This window comes from Emys orbicularis, chromosome 7 (assembly GCF_028017835.1).
Source record: "Emys orbicularis isolate rEmyOrb1 chromosome 7, rEmyOrb1.hap1, whole genome shotgun sequence".
Lineage (NCBI taxonomy): Eukaryota > Metazoa > Chordata > Testudines > Emydidae > Emys > Emys orbicularis.
This window is the reverse complement of record NC_088689.1, coordinates 23,173,132-23,196,086: the sequence shown is the minus strand read 5'-3', so window position 1 is coordinate 23,196,086 and position 22,955 is coordinate 23,173,132. Positions and strand designations below refer to the sequence as shown.

At 43.2% G+C, this 22,955-nt stretch overlaps 1 protein-coding gene across 1 annotated transcript in view; it reads right to left on the bottom strand.

The window, feature by feature from the left end:
• DOCK1 (dedicator of cytokinesis 1) overlaps window positions 1–22,955 on the bottom strand; it is a 558,093-nt gene that overhangs the window by 491,422 nt on the left and 43,716 nt on the right. The window contains exon 2 of the mRNA XM_065408426.1: window positions 9,294–9,377. Within this exon, the coding sequence (XP_065264498.1) occupies window positions 9,294–9,377 (84 nt within the window). The remainder of the gene's footprint in view (window positions 1–9,293; window positions 9,378–22,955) is intronic.

Genomic DNA, 22,955 nt, shown 5'->3' with positions numbered 1-22,955 from the left:
CAAATCAAGGGAGGCTCCATCTTAAAACAAAACAACAACAACAAAAATCTAGTCCTTAAATGGTTAATGTATCTGGTCATGAGAAAGATTTGCTTCCAAAGGAGCAAATTTGGCCATGGAGCCCCCACTAGCACCACAAAACCTTGTTTAAAAATGGGATCATTGTAACTCAAAATGAAGCATATTAATGGTAACTTCAATAAATGGAATTATAATTTCTTGTGCTTGCTCCAAATTCTTCATTTGACTATCCTCAGCACCTTCACCCATCATATCATTTAAGGAGAAGAAGAAGAAATACTGGACATGATTTTAAAACAGGGTGGGCAAACTTTTTGGCCTGAGGGCCACATCTGGGTATGGAAATTGTATGGCGGGCCATGAATGCTCACAAAATTGGGGGTTGGGGTGCGGGAGGGCTCTGGCTGAGGGTGCGGGCTCTGGGGTGGGGCTGGGGATGAGAGGTTGGGGGTGCAGGAGGGTACTCCACTCTGGGATCAAGGGGTTTAGAGGGCGGGAGGGGGATCAGGGCTGGGGCAGGAGGTTGGGGCACAGGAGAGGGTCAGGCTCTGGGCAGCGCTTACCTCAAGCAGCTCCCAGAAACAGCGGCATGTCCTCCCTCCAGCTCCTACGCGGAGATGCAGCCAGGCGGCTCCGTGTGCTGCCCTGTCCGCAGGCGCCCCCCCTGCAACTCCCATTGGACTGTAGTTCCCAACCAATGTGAGCTGCGGGGGCAGCGCTTGGGGCGGGGGCAGGGTGCGGAGCCCCCTGGCTGCCCCTATGTGTAGGAGCTGGAGGAGGGACATACCGTTGCTTCCCGGAGCCATGCGGAGTGGGGCAAGCCCCGGACCCCACTTCCTGGTGGGAGATTGAGGGCCGGATGTGGCCCCCGGGCCATAGTTTGCCCACCCCTGTTTTAAAACAAGGTCTGTAAGCAACTGCATAGCTATTTTGTGTGCAATTACTGATTTGTATCCAAATGACCACTTCCTTTGGCATGCACAATTATCTGATTTGCATATGCCATTACGGTAACTCTGCATGACTAACAAAAAAAACTTCAGACCAACAATTTGTAAAGCATGTCCTGGCACACATGATCAAAATATAGTACAGACTGAGGCACATTAGGATGAGTGATCCTCCTATGGATGACTGCAAAGTGTCATTACAGATGGTGCAACTGAACCCTTTTAATCATTTTTCCCTCCCCTGCTCTGCATCTGTATTGCTAGACTGAAAAAGATCATGGAGATAGAAGCTGGAGAAAGAATGCAGCACAGATATTAGAAAACAGAAAAATAAAACCAGAGCCTAGGAAAGCCCTTAGGCATATGCTTAAGTGAGGCCTAGACACCCAAGTGGCTGACACCTTATGAATGTGTATAGTATTTTATAATAATAAATTAGATATAAAGGGATCCATACAATAATGTTTATTAAGAGTGCAAACTTCAAGACAGCAACAGCAAATTATGACAACCACATGTTCTAAGGGGGGGTAGGAGTGGGGCACCAAGGAGTTACGTACACAAGATATTAATGTCCTTAAGCATACAGTAGGATTCCAGAATAGTGTAATTTAGTCTGGAGGATTAGTTTAAAAAAAAAATCAAACAGAGATGATGATGGGCGATCATTCGTTACCGAGTATGATCAACTTCCTAATAAGGCCAATCCTTGAACCACAAGTTCTATTACAATGAAGGCAGATATTTTCAGGCTCAGCAGGAGGCTGTTGACCATGACTGGAGAACAGTCTCTCCTTCCTCCTGCGCCTCTTGTCCTCTTCGGCTTGTCGGCGAGAAAGTTCAAAATGCAGGGGACCATCACATAGGACTTCACTCCATTTTAAGCGATCTGGGCAAGTGTCTCCCAGGTATTAATGTCAATATTACATTTTTTTAGGTTGTCCTTCAGCAAGTCCTTATAACGCTTCCGTTGTCCACCCACGTTACAGTACCCTTCTTTCAGCTGAGCGAACAGGACCTGTTTTGGGATGCGATGGTCTGGCCTCTGGACAACATGACCAGTCCAGCAGAACTGCTGATGGATGATCATTGCCTCGATACTAGTGGTCTTTGCCTCTTCCAGAACACTAATATTGGTGCGCCTGTCTTCCCATTTGATCTTCAGAATCTTACAAAGGCAGCGTTGATGGTGCCTTTCAAGGACTTTCAAGTGGTGTCTATAGGTTGTCCAAGTTTCGGACCCATACAACAGTGTTGGGAGAATAATGGCTTGATAAACAAGAAACTTGGTGTCTGTTCTAATGTCGTGATCTTTAAAGACCCTGTGCCGTAAACGAGAAAAAGCTACACTGGCACAGCTCGGGCGATGTTGAATTTCTGCATCAATATCTGCCTTGGATGAAAGATGACTTCCAAGGTAGAGGAAATAATCGACATTCTCCAGTGCCACTCCATTGATTTTGATAGATGGGGCATGTAATACCTCTTAATATCAAGAAGACTAAAGCCTTCTTGATATTAAGAGTGAGACCAAGACATGCGTAAACATCGGCAAACATGTTCAAGATCGTTTGAAGATCTTTTTCAGAATGGGCAAAGATTGCGTTGTCATCAGCATACTGGAGTGCCACAATAGATGATGTGGAAATCTTACTCTTGGCTTTCAGCCTGCTAAGCCTGAAAAGCTTTACATACATTCTGTAACTGATTTCAATGCCAGCTGTAAACTTCCCAGCAATTAGGTAAAGAATGACAGCAATAAAAACCGCAAACATGGTTGGAGCAATGATACAGCCCTGTTTGACTCCTGTTTGTACTTTGAAAGGTTCACTCTGGGAGCCAGTGCTGCTCAGAACAGTCGCTTTCATGTTATCATGAAGCAATTGTAGGACATTGATATATTTATCAGGACATCCAATCTTAGAAAGTACAGTCCAGAGGGCACGGCGATTCACTGAATCAAAGGCTTTAGTTAGATCAATAAAAGCCATGTACAGTGGTCGGTTTTGCTCCCGACACTTTTCTTGCAGCTGCCGTTTTGTGAAGATCATATCCGCGGTTCCACGATATGGTCGGAAACCACTCTGTGACTCTGGTAAAATTGCTTCTGACAGGGACAGAAGATGGGTTGCAAGGATCCGCGCCAGAACTTTGCCTGCAGTGGCTAGGAGGGAGATACCACGATGATTTCCACAATCCACTTTATCCCCTTTCTTGAAGAGGGTGACAATCAAGGCATCCCTCATTTCACTGGGTATCTCCTCCTTTATCCAGATTTTAAGGATAAGCTGCCGAATTAGCTCTGGTCCACCGTTTTTGAAGATTTCAGCGGGGATCCCATCTAGACCTGCTGCCTTGTTGTTCTTCATCTGCATGGTGGCATTGTGCACCTCATCCAAATTGGGAGGGTCTCCGAGCTAGTCTCTAAATGGTCATTGAGGGATTCGCTCAAGCACTTCATCTACAACCATAGAATTATGGTTAAGGAGATCTTCAAAATGTTCTTTCCAGTGAGAATTGATGGCTTTGTTGTCCTTCAGAAGTGTGGTTCCATCCTTAGAGCAAAGAGGATTCATACCATGACAAATTGGCCCATAAACAGCCTTGGTGGCACTAAAGAAACCACATGTATTGTGGATGCCCACGAGATGTTGGAGTTCTTGCGCTTTCTCAGTCCACCATTTGTTCTTAAGTTCTCTGGTTTTACGTTGTACTTCCGTCCTCGCCTTGGCATGGGCTTCTCTCTTTATATTACAATTTATGTCATTCTGCCAAGCACGAAATGCCATTCTCTTCTCATTGATGAGTTTCTCAATTGCAGCATCATTCTCGTCAAACCAGTCCTGATGTTTTCTGGTGTGGTAGCCTATGGTTTCCTCTCAGGCATTGATGACTACTGCTTTCAACTGGCTCCAATGTTCCTCAATTTCTTCTGGAAACTCTGATGGGAGCTTTTCTTCTAAGACTGCTTGGAAGTGGTTATGCTTAAGAGGGTCCTTCAAGTCTTGAACCTTCAGTTTGCATCTGACCTGCTTCTTTTGCAGCCTCCATTTGGGAGCGACCTTAATTTTCATTGTGGATCAAATAAGGCGATGATCAGTCCAACAGTCATCAGCACTTGTCATTGCTCTTGTGAGAAGTACGTCACTACGATCTCGGGTATGAACTATGACATAGTCGAGGAGATGCCAGTGCTTTGACAGTGGGTGTTTCCAAGATGTTTTGAACTTTTCCTTCAGTCAGAAAATGGCGTTTGTAATAATAAGTTCATGTTCAGCACACTTGGTCAGGAGCAGAATTCCATTTGAATTACTTTTGCCAGCTCCTTCTTTCCCGGTTGTTCCCTTCCACAGGTCTGAGTCTCGTCCAACACATGCATTGAAATCCCCCAGAAGGATGATCTTGTCTGCTGTAGGGGTCTCTCATAAAATGGTTTCCAACTGAGAATAAAAATCTTCCTTTACATTCTCATCGGCTTCCAGTGTTGGTGCATAGGCGCTTGCAATAGTTGCCTGTTGATTTTTGGTGAGTCTCAGTCGGAGTTTCATAAACCGCTCATTGATGCCAACTGGTACCTCAGAGAGGCACCTTACGAGCTTGTTCTTTATAGCAAAGCCCACTCCATGCAATCGGGGTTCATCTATAGATTTTCCCTTCCAGAAGTAGGTGTATTCTCCTTTCTCCTCCATCACCCTGTCCTTCATCAGCTCTTCTACTTTTGGACAAAGCAGCAATATCGATGTTAAACCGACTCAATTCACAAGCAATAATGGCTGTACGTCGCTCTGGACGGTCGCTGTTTGAGTTGTCCATCAGGGTACGTACATTCCAAGTTCCAAAGTTGAAAAGTTTCTTACATTTTCGACTGCTCAGGTGATGATCCTGCTGGATGCGGCTATCCAGCCAGGAGAAACAGAGGCAAGACTATTTTTAGGGTACTTTTCTAACCCCCTCCCCATGTGGGGTGAGCAGAGTGGATCCTAAAAAGGACTGCTCAGTCGTAGATGCAGCTGCCAAGATGCTCGACCCGCCTCAATCCTCGAGCAAGACGACTATATCACACACCCACCGCCTGTGTGTTGGTCTGTGACTAGGAACTTCCGGATTTCACTGTCCTGTTCCCGTCGCCACTCACGGATCGCCACCGGATTTTTGACTTGTGCAAATGTTATTTTCCTAAAAACTGGAAGATGCCTGTGCGGGACTTCTTTTAAAGTGGGGAGACTGGTGCACAACAGTCACCACACTACCCTTGACAGATAGAGGACTTGAAACCAATGGCATGGACACCGTGATGATTGGAAATCCCCTGTTTGCTGCAGCCTTCATCCACCTTCACAGCCGTTGTAACATTACACAACAGTTTCACCTCCATTGTGCAGTTATCCTCCGTCTGCTCTGCTGTTAGGGACTTCTTGGATCACACTTTGTCTGGAACCTCGCCCTTGACCGTTCTGCCATGTACTCCAGGCAGCATCGCTCTTGGGGTCATTGAGACACGCAAGCCTCTCCACCACTACAAGGTGGTGATCCACCGAGAGGCAAACAGAGATAGCAAACCACCAGTCATCTACCTTTACGTGTGCTATTTATTAAGAGAGTTTAGGAGTACCTAGTGCAGAGATTAAAAAAAAAAAAAAGCTGACCCATGCAGGTCAGCACAGAATTCTAAAAGGACTATTATATAAGGGCATTTGTAGAACACTTCAACGGGATACCATTACTCTTGTGCAACTGACATCAGTCTCTCTTTTTTTTTTTCTTTTAAAAGATTATGCTTGGTAGGGACAGTAAAAATAACTCTTGGAAAAAAAATCAGGAAACCAAAACTTTTGCATTGTTTCTCTCTGTTCCTGACAGCAATAAACACATTAATGTAGAGGTTTTTATTTCTACTGTCATAATAAAGCAACAATTAAGTTTGAGATTAGGCAGCAGCTTAAGTCAAAATCACTAATTCATTTAGTTAAGAAATTTGTGCAAAAAACTGGGAAGCAAAACCTCAACTCTTAGGCAAAACATGCACCCGGAAGGTCAAAGAATTTTTCTGACACACTTTCCTATTATCAGCATCACAAGTCCCATTTTACTGCATCACAACTGCCAGGAAACTGACAGGAGACAGGTTAATTATAGGATGCCGGTGATTTAACAAGTTTCTGTTTAGGGTATCTGGGAAACAAGATTAGTGCAAATGCTGAGAAAGTCTAGAAGGGTACAGTCTGAATATTGTTTTAAAGGAGTGACCAGCAGATCAAACAGGTGGTAAAACTGCTTGGAAGTGGCTGCTCCTTTGAATGAAAGAACTAAGGATTATAGCCTCCTATTTCCCAATACAGAGGATGAGTAATGATCAAGCATGGTAGGAAGCAGATCAGCCTTTGGAGGAACATTATTTTATTTGAACTTCTTTTTAAATAAACCCAGCCAGCACTGTTGAGGCCTAATAACCATTAGATGTGTGTGTGAAGGTCATTCTATTATCCGGTCTAGGGAAAAGTGAGTCATCTCACTTGTCCCATTTCATCTGAAGCATGCAGGGGGTTCAAAAAGTATAAAATTTTACACAGCTATGATAGACAGATGCTACCTGTGTCACAGGCAAGCTTTAAACATGCTGTCCAAGCATCAGTGTTATTCACATATTAGGAAAATGCATCCATTATCACAGAAATCATAAAATCATAGAACTGGAGGGGACCTCGAGAGGTCATCTAGTCCAGTCCCCTGCACTCAAGGCAGGACTAAGTATTATCTAGACCATCCCTGACAGGTGTTTGTCCAACCTGCTCTTAAAAATCCCCAATGATGGAGATTCCACCACCTCCCTAGGCAATTTACTACAGTGCTTAACCACTCTGACAGTTACAAAGTTTTTCCTAATGTCCAACCTAAACCGCCCTTGCTACAATTTAAGCCCATTGCTTCTCGTCCTATCCTCAGAGGTTAAGAACAATTTTTCTCCCTCCTCCTTGTAACAACCTTTTATGTACTTGAAAACTGTTATGTCCCCTCTCAGTTTTCTCTTCTCCAGACTAAACAAACCAATTTTTCAATCTTCCCTCATAGGTCATGTTTTCTAGACCTTTAATCATTTTTGTTCCTCTTCTCTGGACTCTCTCCAATTTGTCCACATCTTTCCTGAAATGTGGCGCCTACAACTGGACACAATACTCCAGTTGAGGCCTAATCAGCACGGAGTATAGCGGAAGAATTACTTCTTGTGTCTTGCTTACAATACTGCTGCTAATACATCCTAGAATGGTGTTTGCTTTTTTTGCAACAGCATTATACTGTTGACTCATATTTGGCTTGTGATCCACTATGACCCCCCAGATCCCTTTCCACAGTACTCCTTCCTAGGCAGTCATTTCCCATTTTGTCTGTGTGCAACTGATTGTTCCTTCCTAAGTGGAGTACTTTGCATTTGTCCTTATTGAATTTCATCCTATTTACTTCAGACCATTTCTCCAGTTTGTCCAGATCATTTTGAATTTTAATTCTATCCTCCAAAGCACTTGCAACTCCTCCCAGCTTGGTATCGTCCACAAACTTTATAAGTGTACTCTCTATGGCATTATCTAAATTCACTGATGAAGATATTGAACAGAACCGGACCCAGAACCGATCCTTGTGGGACCCCACTCATTATGCCCTTCTAGCATGCTTGTGAACCACTGATAACTACTCTCTGGGAATGATTTTCCAACCAGTTATGCACCCACCTTATAGTAGCTCCATCTAGGTTGTATTTCCCTAGTTTGTTTATGAGAAGGTCATGTGAGACAGTATCAAAAGCCTTACTAAAGTCAAGATATAACACATCTACCGCTTCCCCCCATCCACAAGGCTTGTTACCCTGTCAAAGAAAGGATGGTTTGACACGATTTGTTCTTGACAAATCCATGCTGACTGTTACTTATCACCTTATTATCTTCTAGGTGTTTGCAAATTGATTGCTTAATTATTTGCCCCATTATCTTTCCGGGTACAGAAGTTAAGCTGACTGGTCTGTAATTCCCCGCGTTGTCCTTATTTCCCTTTTTAAAGATGGGCACTATGTATTATAATTATGTATAATTGTACAGCATTCAAATATTCCTGTTTACATGTGTATTTAAAAGAAATGTATAATAAAACTGCAAATATTTAAAGTACAGAGTATGCAGATTAATTTTCAGTGGACAGATTCCCTCTCTGCAGCTTTGACAGTATCAGGGGTCATTTACTGCTAGTGCAAACTGAATTCATTAACAAATTGCTAGCTGATGAACAGTTAGTATATTCATTGTATATGTTAACCAAATTAAGGTTAGTTGATCTAATTAGCAACTTTCCTATTTTACTAGATCTACATAATAAAAATCACCTCGAATCCAATTTCAAAAACAAACTTACCACCAGTATTAATTTTTCTTCCCTAACAGATTCTTTGGCAGTGACAAGCGGAAATTTTAAACCCATGTACAAAGGCAAATCACATATCCAAAATACAGAAAGTTATCCTATTACTGTGATGATTTCTAATTTTCTAACACAAAAGCCATCTAGATCACTGCTTCTCTTCTAAGACACATCATACAACTGACTGAATGAATGAGAAATCAAGGATATGTGACCCAAAAAAAAGAAGGTTGTACTTAATCATTGCTATTTGATCACTCAACAGCAGCAAAACTAAGAATTTTCCCTCATTCTCAAATTAAATATTTTTCAAGATAAATTACTATTTTATGGGAATCAGGGAGAAGTACTAACTGAAATTTATGTTGTATGCAATATTGCTACTAGTTCTCATCAAAATTAATATACCATTAATTAATATAAATTAATTAAATTAATATAAATAATTTTATTTATTTTTAAATGTTGACTGAATAAGTAGCACAGTAGCAAATGTATCTATTTTACAAAGAGATATGAATAATTTAGAGGGTAAATAACTTTCAAATTCAAATTAACACCATTAAGAAGCAGACAGGTCTTGTGCATTATCTGAGGATATCTAGAGAACATCTATCATTTCGCTAACCACTCAACAGATGTTACCATTGATCCATACAAATTAAGGGTGAGAGAACATTTATCTTGCATAGAAAAAGAAATTGTGCATTCAGAAAAAGATATTCATTAGGTATTTTATCACCTGCCTCTTCATTTACATGTAGCACTTGTTAATTCTGTCCACAATACAACATTTTATTAATCATGAAAAAAATAGCAGTTCACCATCTGCTAAAATAGAATATGTTATAATCACACACACAAGAGCAGTGTGACTGTATGAACAATGGTTTTGAGTCAAATATGTGTTTTACTTACCTTCATATGTTTCTAATATATGTACGGTGTCACCTATTTGTAAGGAAAGTTCATCTGCTCCCCTTGCATCATAATTATAGAAAGCTAGAAAGAGAGAATACTGTTATTAGCACACAGAAAAATAGCGCAACTTTCAAGTTATTGATTTTTACTTCTACACATTTGAAAGTGACTTTACACCACAGTCAGCCTCTTGACACAATATTTTATACTGGCTTTCTATATCTTCAGTACTATTCTAATCCACTACTTCTTCAAATCATATGACATACCAAAAAAAAAAAAAAAAAAAAAAAAAAAGCCACAAGTCATCTTTTCACTCAGTTTCTAACATCACAAATTAGATAAAATATTTTTGCAATTATGTCACAGATTTGTTATTTGAACCAATACATGTTACTGTAAATATAATTCCTGATTTGCTTTTTTCATAAAAATATGTATATCCTGGAAAACAAACCTAATGAAGTATGTAAAAATACTTTGTGTTAACCTCATGAGGTTTTATAATTAACTATATTATTTTGTCCTTCACTGTCACCTTTATAACAGCTTTATTTAGATACACTTGTAAAATGTTTAGAAAGCTTGATTTATGAATTTTTTAAAAAAGCACCTTAATATTACTAAAATACTAAAGAACAATCTGTGTTTCAGGCCGCACACTAACAAACTACGCTTTTATTGCATCAATACTATATCCTAAAAACAAAAACCAGGATTAAATAATTGTGCATATAAATTAGGCACGTTCATTATTAGCAAAGGCTAGTTATGAAAAGCAGAGGGTATGAAATTTTGAGTGAAATACCTTAACCCTCACCTGACTTGCAAGAGAAGGCCAGTATCCCCGATTCTATTTTATTCTATTCAGGTTCTTACACTTCACCCATCACTGGTATCAGATTGTCTGACAGCAGACCAATGTTGTCCTATAATTACCACTAATCCAGAAGATTTGTCAAACAATAAAAAGGAAACATTTATGTGCATACAGTGAAGTGTTGGTTTTTTTAAAAATCTGCTCATGTAAGCCCAACTTGGACATAAAAAAAATTACCAGGAATGTTTGTTTTCACAGAAATTTCCAGCAGTCCCAGATAATTGTACCTAATATGGCAGATTACAGTAAATGGTGAAGTGCAGTATCCAAGTATTCACTTGCTGTCAATGTTCAACTGACAACATCTTTGGTCACACAAGGCATCATAAGCAGTAAGGGGCTGGCTGAATGGAGACTTAGTGCTCGGCAAACTGAAGTGTGAATCTACAGCGTTCTAGTTTGCCATGCACTAAATGGCCATGCGGATCCTGCCACCATACACTAAAAGTTCCATAATGTGCACATGGAACTTTTATTACATGGAAGCAAGGCAACACAACCACTTCAGTGCACAGCAAGCTACAGCGCTGTACGTTCACACCACAGCTTGCCGTGCACTAAATTAGTAGACATGTCCATGCTATATTCAGTGTAAACAGTTGACAGTAGTATAAAAATAACTGATACAAGGGGAAAAAAGGGTTTGCTAGTGCAAAGGTTCTCTCAAACCATATTAGACTATAAATACATCTAAATGTCTTCTGGTAATACTTTCATTTATTGTACCTCCTTGTGTATTGTAATCACTTTGACAAGTCAACAACTGTCTGCATTTAAAAATTAATTAACAAAATGTCATCATAAACCTATACAATTAATTAGCATTCTTCTAAAAACTATGCTCTAGGAATTATTTTGGGGAAGTTCTATCGCCTGTGTCAATAGGAGGTCAGACAAGAGGGTCACAATGGTCCCTTCTGGCCTTCAAACGTACGAATGCCAGCAGCACAGAAAATCATGCAAAAAATTATAAATAGTTTGCAAAGAAATTCCATAAATATGAAGCGATAAAGATACACAAGTCATGTAAAGGTATCAATGTCAATTTAATGTCATTTTATTATAACTTGTGAACTCCAGCTAGTAGGCTGCTAAAGTCTCTAACCAACAAAACACCAATGAACCCTGTACCTGTGCAAGTGTATACCCAGATTTATCTTACACAAAAATAGTACAAGCTATGCACCTACAGACCCTGATAAAAAAGTGTCCCTAAAATGAACACTGGAAGTTAGCTGCTGTAAATTGCTACGGCCCAAGGGCACTGCTGAGCTTCACATGACTGCATGCATACATTGTTCATTCTCTGCTGGACCTCATTCCTGTCTGAGGAGTAATTTCAGAAAGATTAATTGTTTTGATCAGATGGACAGTGGCAAGATGTTCCAATGACAACTCAAAGAAAAAAATTCAGAAACACAATTAAGTAAAACATATGACTTTACATCAATTATTTAGAAACTATAGTAGGTTTTCTGAAGTGCTAGCTGACAAACAAAGTGAAGTCTTTGAAGCTGTGATTTTCTGAAATAAGATCACCCCCCGTTTTTGTTTTCTTAGCAAAACTTGAAATAAAATAGTTGAACCTTTGTTGTTTTGGGTCAAACTAGGGATTCCAACAAGAATAGATTTCAGACATCTGGCATCTCTGCAAATTCCACAATAGTGTGATCTTGTAGAAAAATGCATCCCATGCAACAGATACAGCTTCAAAAGTTATAGGAGGCCCAATAGATACTGTGACAAAGTTCCTCCTCTATCTTGGTGGGTCCTGCGCTTATTGGCGGATTTTCTTGCCTCAGAGATTCACCATGTGGGTTGGGGAACAGCCCAGAGACCTTCCCCTCTGGAAGAACCCACAGTCCAGGTCAATTGGGAGGTTTGGGGGGAACCCGGGCCCACCCTCTACTCCGGGTTCCAGCCCAGGGCCCTGTGGACTGCAGCTGTCTATAGTGCCTCCTGTAACAGCTGCATGACAGCTACAACTCCCTGGGCTACTTCCCCATGGCCTCCTCCAAACACCTTCCTTATTCTCACCACAGGACCTTCCTCCTGGTGTCTGATAACTCTTGTGCTCCTCAGTCCTCCAGCAACACACCCTCTCACTCTCAGCTCCTTGCGCCTCTTGCTCCCAGCTCCCCACACTCACACCACAAACTGAAGTGAGCTCCTTTTTAAAACCCAGGTGCCCTGATTAGCCTGCCTTAATTGATTCTAGCAGCTTCTTCTTAATTGGCTCCAGGTGTCCTAATTAGCCTGCCTGCCTTAACTGGTTCTAGCAGATTCCTGATTACTCTAGTGCAGCCCCTGCTCTGGTCACTCAGGGAACAGAAAACTAATCATCCAGTGACCAGTATATTTGCCCTCTACCAGACTCCTGTACCCCACTGGTCTGGGTCTGTCACAATACCAAACTGAATACAGCAGCTTTGTCAAACAACACTGTTGCTCAACATGGTAGCATCATGACTGAGGATGTTTCAAGAACAACTGCTTTCAAAACTTATGTTAAAAATTCCCTACTTAGCAATTCAAAGAGATGAAGCAACCTCCATCATTGGTGAAGAACAGAGTCTAGGGCAGTGGTCCCCAACCTTTTTCGTCTGGCAGGCACCAGACAATGAGCCACGGAGGACCGTGGCTGCGGACGAGCATCCGCCGAAATGCCGCCGACAAGCGGCATCAATAGGCGTCGCTGCCGAAATGCCGCCGACAAGCAGCGTCATCCAGATTTTCGGCGGCATTTTGGCAGCGACGCTTCTGGATGACGCTGCTTCTCGGCGGCATTTCGGCGGATGCTTGTCCGCCGGCCAGTACGCGGGCGCACTTAGACTCCCCGGCGGGCGCTTGGGGACTCCTGGTCTAGGGTATGAGAATTATGTATCCAATAGTTCCCTTCAGGAAGGCTTGCTATTTTATAAAGCTGTGCTAGGACAAACAGAACAGGGGAAAGCTCATTCAAAACATTTCAGGAGGTAAAGATTTCTGTATGTGCTAGGATTACTTTATTGCAATCGCATGGATTGTGCCATAGTGAAGACAGGTAAGAATAAAGCCTGGTCACACAGATCCAAAACACTGAACTTCATGCCTCCGGGCTTTGTTTCACACACTGCCAAGATCATGCTGTTAAGAAAATGCCTGAAAACCTGTGCCGAGTTATTGATGAAGCTGTTAAAACACAGAACTTTATTCAAGACTGAATGCTCAAGCTTTCTCACTGCTCTATTATAACTAAGATTCCCTTCAACCAAACTGGCAAATTTAAGGAATTTGATAATCATGATGAAATGACAAAGGCCAAACTCCTCATATGGCTTCACAGGCCTAGACTCCAAATATGAAAAGAGTGTGTGCTCCCCAAGGGGACAATCTGTTTACACTACCTTTTTACAGACTTCAGAGCTTGGCAGCATCACAAGGAAAGCCCTTATTCCCATTTTTTTAAAATATGATTATCTCATTGGCATGAATCTTATTGCTCAGTCTGTTTTCCTTAATCATTTCTGAAAGAACCATATCAAAACATGTTTTTCACGGTAGTCAGCCATTTATCACCCTGTCTCCGTTAGCTTCCAGATAGACTTGTTTCTTGAAACAGTGTAACTGTTGACAATAAAGTTCTTAATTACCCTTTGAGATTTTGAGATATTCCTTTTATTTTTTATTTTTTTTAAGTTCCACTTTGATACATTCAGAGGAGCCCGACATAGGTTGCTTTTTCAACTGACCTTTTGTTCTGCAAAAGGTAGACTTTAGAGTTAGCAAATGAAATGCCAATAACATATAAATGAACATCATAAAATATAAAACAAAGCAAATAAGGAACAGCAGACACGACACCTATTACAGGACTCTGAAGGAATACAGGAGATTGTTTAAGGTAACAAAATAAAATGTTTCGATAGAACTGTCACAAACATAAAATTGCAGACTTTTACTGGAAACTAAGCACTTCAGCAGTATTTAATGTAAACTTTAGGGAACAGTACAGTTCTACTGACATCAAAACCAGACAATGTAATAGTCTTCAATAGTGAAAAATTTTCACTTTTTCATTAAAAACAGAAACCTCTGCTAAATATCTGAAGCGGGACATTTTAAAAACATAACTGCTATTCAGCAAAAGCGTTCCATGAAAAAACATTAACAAAAAATTTGTGAACGGTTCTGAACAGTGAACTGTTAACAATGGGTACATGTCTGGTTTCCTAAACAGCAGTACAAGGGACACTCTATTTGATTATGAGCCATCAGAAATTTTCCAGTTTACCTGTGTTACCAGTTTGTACAGCCCAATGCCATATTTTTAAGGATTGGGTGCCTAACGTTAGACACCTAAATTCATACTTAAAACTCCTAAGGGAAAGTGGTCTGATTTCCAGATCTGCACTTGTAGGTCTGACTGAAATCAAAAGGATCTGTGGGTGCTCAGCATCTCTAAGATAAAGATGTCTTGATATTTTTCCCTTTGGAGGCTAAATAAGGATTTATGGGCTTAACCTTAGGCACCCAAGTCTAAAATCTTTGGATCAAATGTTTTCCTTTACCCATCTAAATTAGACACACATCCTGACTACGCATTTCTCAGGCATCTCAACTAAACAATGTTAATAGGACAAAACCCACATGTGGGTAGGAATGAAAGACATTAAATCCATGTCTTCTCTCTCATGCAAGTGAATTCTCTGCTTATGAAAGGTGTCAACTGGCAAGCCTGTAAAATGAATTATTCTGTTTAGCTACTGATATTACAGAGGAAGAAGCAGTGCAATCTATCCCACCCTTCCCTGCCAATATGCTCAACTCAACCTGACAGGACCACCTCCAGGACTGAACACAGCTCTGCCTCCATTCTGATTCAGTTCTTGATCTCTCTGAGATAGAGAATGAGAGTGATAATTAGTGGACTGATTTGAACACTCATCTAATAGGCAGTCTACTGTGATGACCAACTACTTTCATAGAGGACATTGAAGAGTCATCAGATAGTAACTGTCAGTCACATCATAATTGATGTGGGCTGAATAAGGAGCAATGACCTATGAGTATTGTACAGAAAGGATTACATTAAAAATCACTTTAAAAAAAGCATGTGAAAATGTATCTGTAGCCTGCGATTCAGCCAGGTTTTCTACTTGCAGTAGTGCTAACAGGGAATAAGATAATCATCTAAAATAACTGAAAAGAAAGTGTACCAAGAATTATGGTTATAAAGCAAGAATTACTAAGAATTATGGTAAAAGCACTCCATATAAGGGATGTAAAACACACTACAAAAGGATTTAAAAATGTACATTACAAAAGTTGCCAAGTGTCAAAAGATTCCCTTGCAGAACAGATACTTAATCTAAGGCCTGGTCTACACTAGGCTTTTATGTCGAATTTAGCGCCGTTACATCGAATTAACCCTGCACCCGTCCACACCACGAAGCTATTTAGTTCGACATAGAGCTCTCTTAAATTCGACTTCTGTACTCCTCCAAAACGAGAGGAGTAGCGCTAAATTCGAAATGGCCATATCGAATTAGGCTAGGTGTGGATGGAAATCGACGGTAATAGCTCCGGGAGCTATCCCACAGTGCACCACTCTGTTGACGCTCTGGACAGCAGTCCGAGCTCGGATGCTCTGATCAGCCACACAGGAAAAGCCCCGGGAAAATTTGAATTCCTTTTCCTGTCTGGCCAGTTTGAATCTCATTCCCTGTTTGGACAGCGTGGCGAGCTCAGCAGCACTGGCAACGATGCAGAGCTCTCCAGCAGAGATGGCCATGCAATCTAATAGAAGGAGGGCCCCAGCATGGACTGATCGGGAAGTCTTGGATCTCATCGCTGTGTGGGGCGATGAGTCCGTGCTTTCAGAGCTGCGCTCCAAAAGACGGAATGCAAAGATCTACGAGAAGATCTCTAAAGCCATGGCAGAGAGAGGATACAGCCGGGATGCAACGCAGTGCCGCGTGAAAATCAAGGAGCTGAGACAAGGCTACCAAAAAACCAAAGAGGCAAACGGACGCTCCGGATCCCATCCCCACACATCCCGTTTCTACGAGGCACTGCATTCCATCCTAGGTGCGGCCGCCACCACTACCCCACCACTGACCGTGGACTCTGAGGATGGGATATTGTCCGCGGCAGGTTCCTCGTCGGACATGTTAGCGGACGGGGAAGATGAAGAAGGAGATGAGGAGGACGAGGCAGTCGACAGCGCTGGCACCGCTGATTTCCCCGACAGCCAGGAGCTCTTCATCACCCTTACCGAGATCCCCTACCAACCGTCCCCATCCCTTACCCCGGAGACAGAATCAGGGGAAGGATCAAGCAGTGAGTGCTTTAAATATCTAAACATTTATTTTTACAAGAACTAGAATATTTATAATATTAACAATGGCTGTTTATTAAAGTGCTTAAACATGTAAACAATTAACTGCAAAAAAACTGGAATATTTACAATCGTAACAAAGGGTTTTTCATGATTTGTCTGCCTTAGGCTCTTCACAATTTAGTCCCAAGTATTTAAAATTTTTTTTACAATGTCCGGTAAGTCATGATTATGCTGCCCAAGACGCTCCACTCTTTAGTCCCAGTGCACCTACGCGAAAATCCGGTCAATATGGCCGGGGATGGAGGCGAAATCCTCATAGGAGAACTCCTCGTAGGTCTCAAGAAGGTACATTTCCAGCCTGTTCATCAGGTTCCTGGGTAGGGCGATCTTAGTGGGCCCTCCGTGGTAGGACACGTTACCGCGCCACGACACCATCAGATAGTCTGGTATCATCGCCCTGCAGAGCATAGCGGCAAACGGCCCTGGTTTCTGAAGGCTTTCTCGAAACATCCTTTCCCTCTGGGACTCCGAGATCCTCAGCAGGGTGATGTCGCTCATTACGCCCTGCTTTGAATTAGGGAGGGGAATGTTAGTATTGGGACTGCTTTACAGCCACGCGGTGGAGGGAGAGGGGCAGCATACAGGGATCTTTCCCTGGAACAGCCGCGAGGGGGTGGGACAGGGGCATAGTTCATGCTGTCCTGATTGCTGGCAGCAGAGACTGGCATTGCTTTCAATGTGAAAGGAGGCCAGTGCTACTAGTACAGTTTTAAGCAGCCAGAAGTCTACGGCTTACCATGATTGCACGCTACAGAAGTTCAGGTGTCCTGCCACGCTTCTCAGATAACTGCAAGACCACTGCAGGACCCCAGGCACTGAAGGCGATGGCCGAAAATTCGACCTTGTCCTGAGTGCGCATGTGAGAGGTGCAGTGCATGGTCTTGTTCACAGAGAAAGACTAGGTTCTTTGTACACAACTTCATTTATCTGTCTCAGGAATTCACTCCATTTTTCCCATTCACACAGACACATCTGCGACTGTCTCCCAACCCAGCCTGTCAGCACACTCCCAGAGGCTAGCGCAGATTAGGAGGAGGAAGAAGAAGACGCGGGAGGACATGTTCTCAGAACTAATGAGCTGTTCCCGAGCCCAGGCAGCCCAGCAGACACAGTGGAGGGAGAACTTGTCCCAAATGCACCGAGCAGTCATGGAACGGGAGGAGAGGTGGCGTCAGGAGGACCAGCAGGCTACTGAAAAGCTGCTTGGACTTCTGAGGGAGCAAACGGACACGCTCCGGCGCCTTGTGGATGTTCTGCAAGACCGGAGGCAGGAGGACAGAGCCCCGCTGCGGTCTATCTCTAACCGCCCTCCCCCGCCACCAAGTCCCACACCCCCCTCACCCAAAGTACAAAGAAGGAGGGGCGGCAAGGGCCGTTAAAACTTTCAGTCAACCCCTGCAGACTGCTCTAGCACTAGAAGGCTCTCATTCCCCAAAATTTTAAAAGTCCTTTCCTACACACCTCACAGAAGCCCCCGTGCAAGTTTCAACCCCCACGTTTCATGTCTGGTTCATAATAAAATATTCGTTTCTGTTAATTACTGTTTCCATGATTTTATTTTGGAGGAGAGTCTGTCTGAACGAGGGGAAGGGGCATGGTAATTGGACAGGACAGTCACCTTTACCAGGGTACAGAGGCGGGGTCAGGTCCAGGATCAGGACACATACCCAGTGCAGTGACTAGTGACCCTGTTCAATCTGGGAGGTGGTTTTCGTGTTCTGGGGGGGGGGGTTGCTCTGTGACTTTGTGGCGGGGGAGGGCAGTTACAGATCTAATGCATCACAGAGCCCCGCAGCAGGGGAGCTGTAACCCTCCTCCCCCTGCCAGACAGTCACATAGCCGACACATACACGCTGTCCCGCCCAGGAGGGCTGGCAGGCTCTGTTGAAACAACCAGTCCACCACTGCGGAACCCGTCATTCCTGGAGTTTAGAAGCATCATTTGCATCACAACAGTAAACCCGCACCCCGCCACAGTCTGCGTCCCAGGTTTAAAACATTCCCGCGAAAACAGTAATAAAGACAACGGTGTTCATTAACAAAACAGAACAGATTTTATTTTTTGGGAAGGGGGTGAAGGGGGTATGTAACTGGAGAGGATAGTCAACGGTAACTGGGTAAAGAAACGGTGGCAAGTTCAGGTTCTGAGTCCACAAACTTAAAATTCACTGGTGACCCTGCTCAGTCTGGAAACTGTCTTTCAAAGCCTCCCGGATGCACAGTGCGTCCCGCTGGGCTCTTCTAATCTCCCGGCTGTCTGGCTGGGAGTAATCAGCAGCCAGGCGATTTGCCTCAACCTCCCACCCCACCATAAAGGTCTCCCCCTTGCTCTCACAGAGATTGTGGAGCACACAGCAAGCTGCAATAACAATGGGGATATTGGTTTCGCTGAGATCACAACGAGTCAGTAAGCTTCTCCATCTCCCCTTGAGACGGCCAAAAGCACACTCCACCACCATTCTGCACTTGCTGAGCCGGTAGTTGAACAGTTCTTTTTCTGTGTCCAGGGCGCCAGTATAGGGCTTCATGAGCCAGGGCAGTAGCGGGTATGCTGGGTCCCCGAGGATCACTGTAGGCATCTCCACATCCCCAAGAGTTATTTTGTGGTCCGGGAAGTAAATACCTTCCTGCAGCCTTCTAAACAGACCAGAGTTCCTGAACACGCGAGCGTCATGAACCTTGCCCGGCCATCCAACGTTGATGTTAGTAAAACGTCCCTTATGGTCCACCAGTGCTTGCAGCACCATTGAAAAGTAGCCCTTTCGGTTGATGTACTGGCTGGCCTGGTGGTCCGGTCCCAGGATAGGGATGTGAGTCCCATCTATAGCCCCACCGCAGTTTGGGAATCCCATCGCGGCGAAGCCATCTATGATGGCCTGCGCGTTTCCCAGGGTCACTACCTTTGACAGCAGTACCTTCACGATTGCCTTGGCTACTTGCATGACAACAACCCCCACGGTAGACTTGCCCACGCCAAACTGGTTCGCGACTGACCGGTAGCTGTCCGGCGTTGCAAGCTTCCAGAGGGCTATGGCCACTCGCTTCTGGACAGTCAGGGCTGCTCGCATCCGGGTGTCCTTGCGCTTCAGGGCAGGGGACAGCAACTCACAAAGTTCGAGGAAAGTCCCCTTCCGCATGCGAAAGTTTCGCAGCCACTGGGATTCATCCCAGACCTGAAGCACTATGCGGTCCCACCAGTCCGTGCTTGTTTCACGGGCCCAGAATCGCCGTTCCACAGTATCCACAAGACCCATTGCCACCGTGATGTCCTCGGCACTGGGTGTCGTGGTTTCAGACAGGCGTGTGCTACTCTCGGAGTTCAGGTCCTGACCCCGGTGCCGTAGCCTCCTCGCCTGATTTCTCTCTATCTGCCTCAGTGAAAGGTCGATGATGAGCTGCGATGCGTTGACAACGGCCACAACTGCAGCGATGGTCACAGCGGGATCCATGCTCACAGTGCTGTGGCGTCCGCGCTGTCACTGACCAGAAAAGTGCGCGAACTGATTTCCCGCCGGCGCTTTCAGGGAGGGAGGGCGGGAGTGACGGTTGGATGACGACAGTTACCCAAAAGCACCCTCGACACATTTTTTTACCCAGAAGGCAATGGCGGCTCGACCCAGAATTCCAATGGGCAACGGGGACTGCGGGAACTGTGGGATAGCTGCCCACAGTGCACCGCTTCCAATGTCGACGCTTGCCCCGTTAGTGTGGACTGACAAAGTCGAATTACTGTCCTTAGTGTGGACACACACGTTCGACTTTGTAATATCGATTCCACATATTCGATTTAACTAAAATCGAACTACTCTCGTAGTGTAGACATACCCTAAGTCAGTGGTTCTCAACCAGGAGTATGTGTACCCCTGGGGGTACTTAGAGGTCTTCCAGGGGATATATCAACTCATCTAGATATTTGCCTAGTTTTAGGCAGGCTACATAAAAAGCACTAGTGAAGTCAGTAAAAACTAAAATTTCATACAATGACTTGTTTATAGTGCTCTATATACTATATATACCAAAATAGAAGCACAATATTTATATTCCAATTGATTTATTTTATAATTATATGGTAAAAATGAGGAAGTAATTTTTCAGTAATAGTGTGCTGTGACGCTTGTATTTTTGTGTCTGATTTGATAAGCAAGTAGTTTTTAAGTGAAGTGAAACTTGGGAATACACAAGACAAATCAGACTCCTGGAAGGGGTACAGTACTCTGGAAAGGTTGAGAACCACTGATCTGAGTGGCTAGACACACTGTGAGGGCAGATTTTTATGTACAGCAAGTGAAACAACACTGTTCTATTTACTATAATCATTAACATTTTATCCATCGCACTAAGGTTATTTATTATGAGAAAAGACATAAAACTCTTCTGATCAACAAGGTATGAGCCCAGGACATTTGAAAGTCACTTTGGGTCAACGCCATCCTAAGGACTTGGCTGGGAAAAATATATAAAAGGAGTCAGGAGTGACATTAGAAATCCAGTATTCAGGTGAGAGGAAACAGGAAAATGAGCAATTCATGGCCTCTAGTTCTAGGTACAAGAGCAGATGGCATCATTTTGATGATGTGAGGGAAACAGAGCTTAACTCATAGGAAGAAACTTGAACTAAAAACCAGTTAGTTACCGCCTAAGCTTCCCACAAAAAGCTGGGGGGACAGCATTTGAAATGTATAATCATCACTCAGACCAACAAACCTTCAGAGAGTGAATCCCCTTGGCACAAGTGTTGGCCAAGTGTAGACACAGGAGCACATGCCAACATTACGAGCCTGATCTAAAGCTCACTGAAGTCAAATAGAGGCATTACATTGAGTTCAACGCACATTGGATCCAGTCCTCTTATTTGCAGAATGCATCACATTCAACGCTGTACATTAAAAACACAAACACACGCAAGTGCAGGGCAGAACAGATTATTTCCTGCCTAAGGATCTTGCAACCTAAACTGCACGCTTATTGGAAGTGTGTGATGATGACTCCTGTAGAACTGTGGTATAGTAAAATATGGATTGTCTTTATAATGGAAAAGCTTTACATCAAGTACTTACACAAGAGACGTGCCAAAAAGAAGCCGGTGTTTACAAATTTGGTCACCTTTTCCAGCATAATCAGAGGAAGAGAACTCACCAGGCAGCAAGCCAGAATCTTTTGTTAGGTTCATATTATTGCCTGATCTGTAGTATGTTAACATTTTATTGTAACTTGGCCTTAATACAAAGTTTTAAAAAATAATTAACCTGATAAGCCACGATTGGAAAGACCAATATCAAAGTAGTACTGGGCTTATGTTTCTGTTGGACTTTAAAAAAAAAATTAGAGGTGGAGACTATAATGGTCAGGTTGGTTAATTTCTATGGTAGGTTATTGCTGAAAGGTTGTGTGTAAGAAACGGACAAGGGATCTGATCAATTTTACGCTGCTTCCAAGGAAAGTCACCATTTAAAGTTTTAAAATCCTGAATGATAGCTTTAGAACTTTTACTCAAAAAAAGCTTTGCTCTGTATGCCCAATCTCCAGTGTAGCAGAGGGAAAGATTTCTTTTTTTTAAAATTGTGACTACCTAGCTCTGAAGATAGTGACTTTGTAATTTCATCCTTCGCTGAATCTGTGGCTTTACAAGCCTTATGCTTTGCAGTCCTTTGTACAGGAATTAAAGAATGCTAACCACTCATGGATTGATCCACTTCAGTAGAGATTGGTAAATTCAGGACAGGAATCTTTGCTAAAATTAAATAGAAACTATAAAGTTTTAATATAGGTGAAGTGTCGACAATGGGCCACATGATTAACATTCTCTAAAACAGGATCTTGATACTTTAAATTTGCAAGAAGATTTTTCTCTTCCTGATGGACCTGAGCTTATGACACTGAGTCTTTGCAAGACCAGCAAGTCTCAAAACTGGCCCAGTAGAGCTGCCTAGCAGCACTTTCACACCGCCACCCAGTGGCAGCTGTAACCAGCTTGCACTCCACTATCCATGACCCACTGCAGACACAAACCACATGAAGTCCCACCTCCAGGGGTCCAACAGGCAGCAGCTTCCTGGCTCCTGATTAGCTCCCCATCCTGTATAAACCCAAAGAGCATTCCAGGAAGTGTCTAAGCAACAGCGCAGGTCTCCTGTAGCTGCCAGAACCATTCCTGCTCATAAATGCCTGGCTTCAACCTCACCTTGATTTGGACCTCACCTCCAGATCCGGACCCTGAAACCTGACTGAGACTCTGATCCTTGGTATTGACCTCGGCCTGGAACTTGATTAAACTCCTCTGCTATACTCAGCCTCAGGATTGATCCTGTTCTGACCCTCGGTCTTGACTGCCCTTATCAGGATACTGACAGTCTTTTCCATTTCAGTTAATATTTCTCCTGTGGTTTACTTTTTCAAC